Genomic DNA, 12,879 nt, shown 5'->3' with positions numbered 1-12,879 from the left:
GGAGTTAGCAACCTTGGAGTTGATCTTCTCTGAAGTCATCTTGAGCTTTAATTGTCGAAAAGTTGAGATGAGAGGTAGAGATTGTCCCATTGGGCGTGTCAAAATTTGTAGACAATAAAATTCGCGTCGAGAAAATAACAATCAAGACAGGAAAATATTGCAACAATCGTTGTATTTGATTTCATAATATGAGTGTTACAATCTCTATGATTCCTCTGATTAGTCTTTTCAACAATAAATTCAAGGGCTTTTGAGCTTAATCTTGAACTTGATGGATTTGATTTTGACTTGGACTTGAATTCAAGGGCTTTTGAGCTTGATCTTGAATTTATGCTGGATTTGATTTTGATTTGAATTGATTTGTCACGAACACTTTGATGGCCGCCACGAACAAGTGAATTTGATCTTGAACGCCTTGATATTTGATTCGCCTTCGTTCTTGATCTTCGGATATTTGAAACTTGTAGAGAATGCTTGCAGCTTGTAGAAAACTTGTAGTGTTTGATCTACGAGCTCCCTCTGGATTCTTGTTTGAACTTCTGGTCCTTTTTCTGAATTATGAGGCCCCTATTCATAGTTGTAGAATGGAGGAGTTGTGATAAGGACGAACTCCTTTCGGCCAATCAGATTTCAGTTGACATGACGATATTTGATTGGTTGGAACATGTCACTTGTACACATGGCACACTTTCACTGGCCTTTGATCTGACTAGGCATGCTGCATCATTCTGACATGTGGCATGACCCTATTGGCTCTTTCATTTGACTTGTCACGCCAAGTCATTTGACACGTGGCACCAAATTGGGCCTCTTGGATAAGATGACACCTTCGGCTTGGCAAAGTGGGCTCCTCATTTGTAGCCCAAATCAATGGACTAGCCTAACAAAATCGGACCATTAATTAAACCCATATTTATTGGACTTAAATAATTAATCCAATTATATTAATCCATACTATTTGCTTGGACTAATATATCTTGAATTTAATATAATTCGAATTTCTTACGGATTTAAATTTAATAAAATATCATTGTCCACAACTATAACATCATATTAAAAAACGAACATAATGAAAATAGAACATGCCTAACCATGGAAGCAGAAAGTACCAAATATTTGCTTGTCACAGAACCTTACATATGTTAAGCAGGACTTATTGGTTGATAGTTTTCGTAACTTTTAAGAGGTCCGTGTTTCGAACTTGGACAAACATTTTTTTTATATGAGGCGAAAAAAATAGTAAACAACAACTGAGGTTGCTAAGTGTCAACATGTATGACCTACTTATGTCAAGCAGGGTCATTTTCACCAATATATCCGTATTTTCGTTTTTTGCTTCCAATTATATGAACATATTTAGTAAAAAAGGCTTAAGTCATAGATAAACCCTCAAATTTGTCCATATTTTTCATTTGGACCCCTCAACTGAGTGGCGTACCATCTGAACCCTCTAAAAAGGCGTTCTTGTGCCATATAGACACAAATCTGACAATTATATTGTGCATCAGAGTGCGTTGATGATACTTGCTGTGACATGGAAACAAACCAATAAAAAAAATACACATCAGCAAAGTAAAAAAAAAGAAAAGAGTAATATTTTAAAAAGAAAAGGAAAAGCTTAATTTTATACCCCACCCACGTCCACCCAACCCTCCCTATTTCTTCTTTCTCCCTCTGATTCACCATTACTGTCCAGTGTCCACCATCTTTTCTTCCCCAAGGCCACTATCCATTCTCTTACCAGATCCTCCCCTCTTCCCTTTCTTCTTTCACCCTTCATAACCCCTTTTATTCTTTCTCCACCTGAGGTCGTTTTTTTTCCGTTGAAAAGAGAGACTTGGATCCTTAAAAAAATTCCGGTCTTAAAAAAATTCCGGTCATCTCCATTTTTTTCGCCAATATGATTCTTCGAGCAAATAAATATTTTTTCATATTACGGTATATTGAAAGCTAGTATATTGGAAGAAGAGAAAACAAAGCATGTTCCAAGGCTGGAAAGAGAGAGACGGGGAAAATTCAAATCTGAATTCTTAAAATTTTCCGGCCATCTCCATTTTTTCCGGCGGTATATTTATTTGAGTACTAACTATTTTCATATTACTTTATATTGAAAGCTAATACATTGGAAAAGAAGATAAAACAAAGCTTGTTGACACTTTACATTCAATGCTTATGCTCTCACTTGAGGTGAAGGAGAAATGGTGAGAGGTGGAGGAGAAATGTTGTTGTTGGTGCAGTAATCGGTGTTGGAGAAGATGAAAGGGAGGGAGAGAAAAAGTTATTTATTTTTTGCCTTTTTTGCTGACACTCATCAATCGGCGGATCCACACAATAAGATTTGAAATGCTTCTCACGCTCCTTAAAAAAAATGGGCACGCACGTGACATGTGTCTATATGGCACCGTAAACGTCTTCTTGGAGGGTTGGATGGTACTGACATTGCTTTCGGTTGAGGGTCAGAAGTGAAAAATATGAACAAGTTTGAGGGTCTATTTATGACTTTAGCCAAAATTAAATGAAGCAGTGTCACGTGACATCCCTCGGCATAAGGTAAATTCGCCCCCGAGTATATCAATGTTTTTGGGGTAATATTTTCTGCTCACATACCAAGCCCAAAAAAAAAAAAAAAAAAAAAAAAAAAAAAAAAAAAACTTATTTTCCAGAAAAACATTTTGTTTCATGCCAAACACACCCCAAGTCCCGTTACTTTTGCTATATTTGTCTTGCATGGAGCGCGTTGTTCGGCATCCGAGTTGACGAAAATCTGTTAACACTCCATCTCTGAGCAATATCTTGTGCTTTCCGCAACTTGACCTAACTTTTTCTAGAGTTGAAGCAACTTTCCACTACTATCTCCCGTTGACCTCTCCATTAATTAATTCTTGAAAGCACTATACTATGTTACATTCTAATCCAAATCAAAATAGACTAAATGCAGTGGATCATAATCTCATCACCCTCTGGCTAACCTCTATTTCCCTTGTTCTTCTTTTTCATAGATACTGGCACGGCCACCACCACGGGCTGACTGAGTACCACCCCTATCGGAATAAGAACCACCTCTGCCACTCTGTGCACTGCCTCTAGCCAGTTGTGCTGTTTCACGGCTTTAAGCTGCGCCTTTTAACTTACCATGGCTTTAAATTCTGATACTAAGAGAAAGAAATCGTTAGTTTGCACTTGGCTAATATCTTGTGTACTTCTGCTTTCCGCTGCTTTCTTAATAGGAAGCGCCTTCGTTATCACTGAATGTAAGGAGGTAATTGGCACATAATCAATTCAATTAACTCCATTTTTTTGTCAATATATTGGACACTTCATTCAGTAATTTCTTTTGATTTTCAAAATTTACTAAACGTCGAGTTCATTTGTCGCCTTTCTTCGTACAGAAAATTTTAGGATGGCAATTGGTTGAAGCCTTCACAATGACGAAACCGAAGATGTGTGAGGTTTGTTTATGGGGTCATCTCGTTTTTAGTTTTTGTGTGCGTAAAAAAAGAATAAGACTTAGCTTGAGGCACTTTTTTATTTTTATTTTTTTAATACCTGAGGTGTTTGGCTAATTAATAAAACTATTTTTAATTAGAAGCAGAAGCAATTTTTCTGTTATTTGGGAGAAGTTTCTGCTTCTTGAAAAAGGCAAAAGCAGAAGCAGAAATTAATTTTCTTCAAGATAAAAATATCTCTACCAAAAATACATACTTACCAAGTATATCCCTCATTAATCCATTAGGAATGAAATCATTGAGGATCTTCGTGGTGTATGAAGGATTCTACTTATTTTTGTGTTGAATTTTAATTTTTGAAATGATTTTGAATTTTATTTTGGTTATAGTTTTTTAGTATATTTAAATCATCATGTATATTTTATTTATGTATTATATTAATTAAAAAAATTAATATGTACTTTTAAATTTTAATTAGTTAAAAGTAAAAACTTAATTAAAGTCTTTCATAATAGATGTTTAAAATAATTTATCTCTGTAAAATAATCTTGATATTATGTTTATTGATACTTGTCCTTTTTCATAATTTGACACTCAAAAGCATTTTTTAAGAAGATTAGCCAAACACAATCTGCTTATTAAAAGCATTCAAAAGCACTTTTCAAATAAATAGCCAAATATAAACTGCTTCTCATCAAAATTACTTTTAAAAAAAGCACTTCTCAAAATAAGCAGTTTTTAAATTTTCAGGGTAGGCCAAACAGGCTCTTAGTAGTAGAAAAAGTGTAATATACTAAAATAAATGCCGTTTTTATACTTTTGTTTTGCTGTGTTATAGGATGAGTGCAGGCCTGAAGGAAGCGAGACACTGCCCAGAGGTATTGTGGCTAAGACCTCTGATTTAGATATGCATCCACTCTGGGGTCCCCCAAATAAAAGGGTATGTATGTATTATATATTCTTTTGGTAACAGATTATAATGGCTATTGATTATATATTTGCTTGTCGTGTAAACAATGGTCATAACTCTAAAGGGCACTGTTCTTTTTTCCTTGTAGAAATCAAAATCACCGATGAGCTTACTAGCTATGGCAGTTGGAATTAAGCAGAAAAAGAATGTAAATGACATTGTAAAGAAGGTGAGAGGCCATAATTTATCCCCATTTACACAATTCTCATCCCAGCATTTGATGAGTAAAACAACTTCTCTATCTCATTTGCAGTTTCCAGAGACTGATTTTGTCATTATGCTTTTTCATTATGATGGCGTCGTGGATGAATGGAAAGATCTAGAATGGAGTAGCACTGCTATTCACATTTCTGCTATTAATCAAACTAAATGGTATGAGTTTTTACATACTGCAATCAAGATACGTGTCCAGCGCCGGATCCAGAATTTAGGTTCTTAGTTGAGTGTGTGTACTTAATGTAAACCTAAATCCATCCATACTTTTTTTCCACACACACACACCGATATATATCTAGATAACCTTCACTCTAAAGCACTAGGTTCTACCGAACTTGTGAACCCCTAATTGGATCCACCACTGGTGTGTTGATAAAAGCATTAGCTGACTCTTTATTCTCTTGTTATTTTAGGTGGTTTGCCAAGAGGTTCTTACACCCAGATATTGTTGCAGAGTATGCCTACATATTCCTGTGGGATGAAGATCTTGGAGTTCAAAATTTCAATGCTGGACGGTAATTATCACTGATATAGGGCTAAGCCCATAGAAAGATACATTATATCATCTTCATAGTAAGAAGGTAATTAGCATTGATGTTACACAGAAAATAAACTCCACCCTGGATCTCAACTGCAGATATTTATCAATAATAAAAGAAGAAGGTCTTCACATATCACAGCCAGCAATTGATGCAGATATATCAGAAATTCATCACGAACTTACAGCACGAGAAAAGGTGTCAAGGGTGCACAGGTATTACTCATGATCACTGACAGATTTATCAGTAATAAGTTGATCTTCTTGAAAGGCTGTCTTGTAAATATTGCAAACACTAAAATTCTTATGGTTGAAACAGGAGGACAATTAACCCAAGGGGTCCAGGAAGGAGGTGCTACGAAGACAGTACTGAACCTCCATGCACTGGGTAAAATTATAGCCAGAAAGAATTGTGTCTCAGTTACATATTTCCTATCCATCTCTGAATTCTAAGTTCCTGAGAGAAATGTAATGCACATGCAGATTTGTGGAAATGATGGCTCCGGTTTTTTCAAAGGCATCGTGGCGCTGTGCCTGGTACATAATTCAGGTATGGTTTCAGGTGTAATGAATCTAACAGACTAGTAGTACAAAAAAAATCTTATTTAATTTGGTGAGTTTGGCATTCCCGCTGCTTACAGAATGACTTCGTTCATGCATGGGGGGTGGACTTTCAGCTTGGATATTGTGCACAGGTTTCATATCCTCTTCCAGCATTTACTTTTTTTCAAAAGTTATTGTCATCAATAGAACTAAAAAAAAGTCTACTTCCTGTTTGATGAGTAACTGCTTCTGATAGGGGAACCGAACCACAAATGTTGGGGTTGTTGACTCAGAATATTTGGTTCACTATGGTCTTCCAACACTAGGTGGTGCAGAAAATGAGGTATGTCCAGCCAAAACCGAAGGGACTAAACTTGCAGTAGACAATTGAATAAATTCTAACAGACGGTGGTGTAGAAGATTGTTTCCATCTCCTCATTGTTTCCATCTCCTCCCTTTTCAGTAAGTTCTAACAATTGATTTTCTATGTAGAGGAGTGGCTTAGCACAAGGGCAAACTCCTAACCAGGAAAGCTCACCAAAGAAAGGCCAAATGGTATGTGCTAAAAATAACTAGCTTTCAACAATTAACTGCTTGAATAGAATGAATTAACTGAAATATCATTGCAGGGACGGCCAGAATCTCATCTGTCTGATGCAAGAAATGCTGTAAGTTCCATTAACTTTTTCTTAAAAAAAATCCTCTTAGTTGCTTCCCTTGCAGTTACCAATGTCTTTGTAACATGCATATCTTAGTGTATCTACACCACAGACACAACACAATAAGACAATCTTCTAACGTTGAATTGCATATGAAGCTAAACACACCACTAATTAGTATCCCCAAGTTCCGTTCCATGTTATGATACACCTAGAGTCGTTTTGCAGGTGCGGAAACAATCTCTTGTCGAATTAGAAAGATTCAAGAATAGATGGAAAAATGCTGTCAGAGAAGACCAATGTTGGGTCGATCCCTTTCGGCAGCCTGTGAAACAAAAAAGGTGACTGAAGGGATGCATCTTCAGACTTAAAAACTGAGAGACACTAATTACAGTTATTCTTTTATGTCTTCAAGCTGAAGTTGGAAGGCTGAGATAATTCTTATCGACTTCAAGTGCTCATGATAACAGAGGGACATTGTCAATTTTTATAAACTCCAATTATGTATAAAAACAAATAGAATAGTTCAGACAGACAGAGTAACTTAAGATTTTCACCCTGTAGTTATTTCTGTCTGAAACAGTTGCTGAAAATAAAAAGCTGTCAAGCAGCTTAAAATGAAAATTTTAGCGTTTCTGTTGTTATGTCATGCAGTATCACAATATTAGATATACATCATGTTGTACAATTAACAAACACGCTGAAATATAAATATTGACAGATGGACTACCCATTCAATCCAGAGCTTAGATCTTATGACAATCTTCTTTTTCCAACAATTCCAGCAATGAGTTGACCTAATTCTTCACCACTGTCCTCCTGAACGTGATGTCCTGACTGCATAATTCAGAAAATAAATACACTTTTTCTCTATGAATCACCAGCACATTGAAACACAAGGGAGATATAAAGAATATTTAGCTTGTATTACAAATTGATTTCTGATAATTGGTTCTCTTCCAAATGACCAGAAATCCCCGTTTTAATTTAGTGAGGGTTCAAATAGCATATTCAAGAATATGATATTCATCCCGAAAGCAGTGCTCTGCATTTGTAACTATCCAAAGAAAAAGAGCCATGAAATAGTGTCATTACCATAGGAAGTTCAACTAGTCGATGCTTTGATTCTTTGCAGAAATCTTCTACACCATCAAAGCTTAACCAGCGGTCTCTTTGTCCCCAGCAAACTGTTGTTTGGACTGACCAGTTATTGTCCATAAGTATTGCTCTCGTGTCCTCAACGTAGCCCTGCCGATTAGAGAGCACAAAAGGAAGTCTTAGATCAATATATCCTTAAATGACAAGGAAGATAGACTATAGAGAGCACAAAAGGAAGTCTTAGATCAATATATCCTTAATTGACAAGGAAGATAGATTAAAGTAACTGAACTCTGGCATCTTCTGTTATACTTCTTTAACAGACTCATAAGTAGAAGAGAATTTAATTGATTTTTCATAATAATCTTATGGAATTTCTGTTGACAAATAGAACCCTCAAAAGCAGATTCCCATTCCCATTCCATTACCATTTGGATTCTAAAGTGGATTTTAGATTTATAAATCTCAGTTTTTATGGATTTTAGCTGACATCTTTTTACAGTTTTCATCTGAATGAACAGAACAAAGGTTGAAATTTTTTGATAAAATTTGTGTACCAAACCCAAATTTTAAGCAAGTCCAAACAGATGTCAGAAATTGTAGCCTATGAATTTGATATACATTAGACCAAATCCTTCAATCCAAGTAGGGCCATATGTTTTTTGGTTCGATAACGAGTGGTCAACAATGTAAGGAAACAGATTGGCATCCCACACATTGATGTATCATAAGCTAATTTTATCTGTTGCATCTCCAATATCAAAAATATCTTTCTGGCTTTCTCTGGTATTAGCTTATTTAACCTTTGCATGAGCAATGGAAATTCTCATACAATCACGCTCTTTGAACTTCACAAAGTCTAGATTAGGCAACGGCCCTCAGCCAACTGCCTTGGTTGGAAAAGAACAAAGAAAACAAAAGCCACAATCATAGACAACGGAATATGGAGGGAAAGAAGAATAAAAGGAAAGGACACCTCCGCCCTCTGAGGCACGTCGCTTGGAAAGCAGACAAGAGGGGAGAAGAAAAGAAAGGACAAACAAAATTCTAGCCGGCTAGCACTGAGAAGAGATACTTTGGGTACGTATCACTTATCTGGAAACCATTGAAAATTAAACTCCAGTAGATTGACCTGTGGCAGTGCCTGCAAACTAATTAGAAAATTAACACATGGATAAAAATGTGCACCTTAAGCTGTTTTTTCATTCCCTTGCTTATCGCGTTTAATGCAAACCCTGCAGAACCAGATGTGAGATAAGGTCTTCTGTAAACCATTGCCACATCTTCTTTTATTTGGTAAGGACCACAACTCAGCAATGTTTTATCACTGGCTCTAAGAGGGTCCTGATTGCAATAGATTTAAAACCAAGGATGAGTGAAAACTATCAGAAAATTTGCAGAGAAGCAAGTATGTCAGCAAGCAGAATAAACGAGAAAATATTTGCATCCTCTTTACCTGACAAAAAATTTCGCCCAGCAAGAAGTTGCTCAGAACAGATAAGCTTGACGGCAGATTGGCATGTTTTATAGTTAGCTTCAGTAAACCAAGAAAAAGAATGTATTAGGGAATCCGAACATGTCTTCACTCAACTAGTTTGAAGGAGAAAAAGAATATGAAGAAACAAGAGTGACTTCATCTAGATGACACGAATCTGAACACAATATACAGTTTTATCATTCTTATGTCTGAAAAGAGTGTAAAATAATGTGGTCCAAGGTCCTAGAAAATAGAATTAGGAAAGGCCTCCAGCCAAGGAAAAACACTATTGGACAGAGAACCAAGAAAACCATTACATGTTCTATATCCTGGAGTTTGCTGGCAATTTCATAATCTGCAGAATAATGTTATCACCAGAATATGGCAATTCTGTAGTTTGACTGCACATCACCATCTAAGCTATACAGACCCAAGACGAAAAAATGTTCAGCAAATAAATGCATGTACTGATGGCAGTTCAACTGTTGATTAATCCTTACTGGCGGATTTAGAAGTATAAGACTGTTTAACTTTTCCTGATGCTTGCTGGCATATTTGATTGCAATTGGTGAGAAGTATCCCTGTGAGAGTGGAAAAAGCAGATGTTTTCTTCAAATCAGATAGCACAAGATAAGTAACACAGAACAAGTTAAATGCGAACAGTCAAATAAAGTAGTGCAAATGGAAGAATAAGTAGGGACGTGTTTCCATGCTTGCGGGGGAACAGGGTGCTGCCTCCCTCTTAATTGGCTTTGGGGGGGGCGGGGGCTTGGTTTTCTTTTGAATTGTTTTACCAAGACTAAACGGCATGGTGGCCCTATAGAAGAATTTTTCATACATATAGACATACCTGCACTACCAGAGTAAACTTTTTGTCGGTAAGAGCATTGATAAGAGATTCCAAGGATGCCACATATTCTGTCAAACATGAGAAATTGAATGTTAAAATGGAGGGAGAAGTTCTTCATTCTTTTGACAAGAGATCCAACCATTGTAATAATCAGATCATCATCATTATATTACTAGGCTATGTTGCACGTCCCTCAAAAAATGTTTTTGACCCCGTGGCGGATCCTCAAAAATTACATAGCTTTGGGAGGATCCGACACACACCCTGGGATATTTTTGAAGAGTCCAAGCAATAGAGTTACGAGGCGGATAGAAAATATTACTTACCATCCAATGTATAGTCAAATCCATATCTTGGTTGGGGCTTATCTGAGAATCCAAATCCTGTAAGGAGAAGGTAAAACTATTCATAGCCTGAAAAGATCATGGATGGATGTGAATCACACTATCTTAAGTATAGTAGGAAAACCAGAATGGAAGATAACATGGAGAGACTGTTATAACTGTTAAGTATGATAAGAAACAAAAACACATTCAAAGTCACGTGGTTAGAGATGCATTGAAAAGTGATCAAATGGAATCGTCAAGTTTTAGGACACGGCCAAGGACCATTTAACAGCTAAAGATTTCATTACTTGGGTTGTATATGTTAATGCTAACCATGTACTACATTTTTCTGAAAGTAACAAATGTAAAGGAGCCTTACCCGATCTCTTTTGTAAACATATTCATTATGAACATTGTTCTATGTTGCAACACATTTAGAAGTAAGGTATGCCCCCCTCTAATATACTATTCCCTTTGACGTAATTTATGTGATGTACTTTACTTTTTAGTTTGTCCCAAAAGAATGATACCTTTCTATATTTAGAAATAATTCAACTTTAAACTTCCCATTTTACCCTTAATGAGATGATTTATAGCCACATAAATATTTATGGCTTATTTTCATACCAGAAGTTTCAACAGTATTTCTTTCTTAAATTTCATGCCATCAAATGCCATCATCAAAAATGGGATGAGGGAGTATGTTCTTTTGGATATGAAATTAACAGTCAAGGTTCCGAGACTAGAACTCGAGTGGTTTCTTTAAAAAAAAAAAAAAAAAAAAAAAAACGACACGTCATCTAACTGCGGAGGTATGCATGCATACTTTAGGTAGCATTTAGAATGGAAAACAATTCCGAAGAAATTAGGAAGATAATGCAAGAATGTAAGTACTAAAATACTGACCCAGCCAATCAACTGCTATAGCATGATAGTTTTTCTCAAGAATGGGAAGAGCTTTGCGATAAGAGTATGCCTGTATAGTAGCAGTTGAAGCATGGTTAGCGAACCATCAACCAAGAAAGTGCTACATGGTGAAATGCTGGGCATAAATTGGTGACTTAAACTGTAATTAAGTAGCCAAGAACAAAAAGTTTGTCAAATTAGCAAGAACTTCAAATATCAGAATCTGCAATTCTTCAAACTTAAAATGTAGAACATTGATTGAAGTTGATAGTTCGAAATTCATGTTGAAAATAATTGGTTGATCACCTGAGCTTGCATTCGAAAGACAGACTATCAAAATAAACTTACAGTTTAACTAGGTTTTCTATTTTCTGAGGGTTACTAATTTGATGGTAAAAGGCAACATCCTAACCTGCGATGGCAACCCGTGGAGTAATAAAATGGGAGAATTCTCAGAGCTTCCATTTTCTACACAAAACCATCTATTGCACAAAATCATATACAGAGAGCATTCAATCGGTAATCCTGCAAACAACCCATCCTCAATTTCTGCATATAAGATTGGTTACTCCCTTAAACAAACTAATAGGTTCACAAAAAAGTCAGCCAGATTCACCTGAAAAGACCAGATGATGCCTGCGAACTCCCACCCATTGTAAGTCCAAAAATGGGATCCTTGGCCTTCTCCCCACTCCCAGAGACAGGATGAGCTTTCACCTGGATGCCACAAAACATTACTAAATTCAGATGGGCTAAAACGATTGCTAGTATTTTAATCAACAATGATTTTTCAGCTTCAGAACACGGAAAATGGAAATGAAAAAACGCACATATTTTCCTTTCTTGAACCATTCGTCAGCAGGACTCGGCTTCCTGAATACTTTCCTATGCAAAAGAAATCAATTTGGTCTCAGTGTTGATCCATAATTAAGCTGAAGATGCCACATTCTTGAAATTAGACTATATTCTAAAATAAAAAAACAAAAAACAGATTGTGCAAACAAGTGAAATTCCAACCTCCGCTAAAAGAAAAGCCGTCCCCAATTGAAACAGGAGCATCCAGCAAATATTCCTGAATATTTGTCGGATAATATTACAAAACATCCAGAAACATAATTTACTAAAAGATAAATCCTGAGAAAAAAGTTACATCGTTATTATCGCTGCTCGATCGACAATGGAATTGCAAAAGTTTCTTCCTTGCCTGAGCTCTGTGAAGGGGCGAAGAGATCCTAGCAGGAGGAGAACAGGGGACCATGCGGAAACAGTGCAAGTGAAGAGTAGCCATGGAATTCTTGAATAAGAAATGTGACAGTTATGACCGTTTTGTTACCAATATCCACAATAACTAAAGATTTTTTATTTATTTTTCCTGTGTGGGGATAGGGTGTCTCTGGTTCTCATTATTCACTATTTTGGTACACAAAAATTAAGGAAGTTTTGAGGTGCACTTCTTTCTGGAAAATGTAACCTAAGATCCTCTAGTTTTTTATTTAGTTGACTATTCACATCTATGTGGTATGGGATGGAGTATTGGCCGGTCAACAACTCGCATGTCTAGAAGATGAAAATAGAGGAAATGAGGATATTGAGCCATATGTGTGGACATATCAGGAGTGATAGGATAGAGGAACAAAGATATTCGGGACAAGGTAGGAGTGGCCTCCGTGGTGGACAAGATGAGGGAGGCGAGGCTGATATGATTCGAGCATGTGAAAAGGAGATGCACAGATGTCCCAGTAAGAGGTTGGCTATGGTGGGCCTAAGGAGAGGTAGAGTGTTGGCACTTGCACGTCTGTGTCTCTTCACTTGATCTCCTGATCTCTACACCTGTGATCATTCATCCATTG

General features: G+C 36.5%; 2 protein-coding genes across 2 annotated transcripts; one reads left to right on the top strand and one right to left on the bottom strand.

Moving 5' to 3' along the window:
- The first annotated feature begins 2,756 nt into the window (after positions 1 to 2,756).
- Positions 2,757 to 7,016, top strand: LOC132046076 (uncharacterized). Its single transcript, XM_059436619.1, has 14 exons — positions 2,757 to 3,259; positions 3,390 to 3,449; positions 4,285 to 4,386; positions 4,505 to 4,585; positions 4,670 to 4,788; positions 5,046 to 5,147; positions 5,270 to 5,386; positions 5,490 to 5,558; positions 5,654 to 5,720; positions 5,812 to 5,865; positions 5,970 to 6,056; positions 6,206 to 6,268; positions 6,343 to 6,381; positions 6,601 to 7,016. Exons 1-14 carry the CDS (start codon positions 3,134 to 3,136, stop codon positions 6,715 to 6,717), a joined length of 1,203 nt encoding a protein of 400 aa, XP_059292602.1. The 5' UTR covers positions 2,757 to 3,133; the 3' UTR covers positions 6,718 to 7,016.
- LOC132046077 (uncharacterized) lies at positions 6,831 to 12,632 on the bottom strand. Its single transcript, XM_059436620.1, is given in 14 exon segments — positions 6,831 to 7,209; positions 7,468 to 7,620; positions 8,659 to 8,814; positions 8,927 to 9,004; positions 9,448 to 9,528; positions 9,798 to 9,865; positions 10,124 to 10,180; positions 11,030 to 11,099; positions 11,442 to 11,511; positions 11,646 to 11,746; positions 11,860 to 11,903; positions 11,906 to 11,914; positions 12,047 to 12,101; positions 12,180 to 12,632. Coding segments are annotated over 14 exon segments (1,164 nt in total). The 5' UTR covers positions 12,318 to 12,632; the 3' UTR covers positions 6,831 to 7,125.
- Between the last annotated feature and the right edge of the window lie 247 nt (positions 12,633 to 12,879).

The sequence above is a fragment of the Lycium ferocissimum genome, unplaced genomic scaffold, assembly GCF_029784015.1.
Source record: "Lycium ferocissimum isolate CSIRO_LF1 unplaced genomic scaffold, AGI_CSIRO_Lferr_CH_V1 ctg9298, whole genome shotgun sequence".
Classification (NCBI taxonomy): domain Eukaryota; kingdom Viridiplantae; phylum Streptophyta; class Magnoliopsida; order Solanales; family Solanaceae; genus Lycium; species Lycium ferocissimum.
The sequence above is the reverse complement of the archived record's forward strand: the minus strand, read 5'-3'. Positions and strand labels throughout refer to the sequence as shown.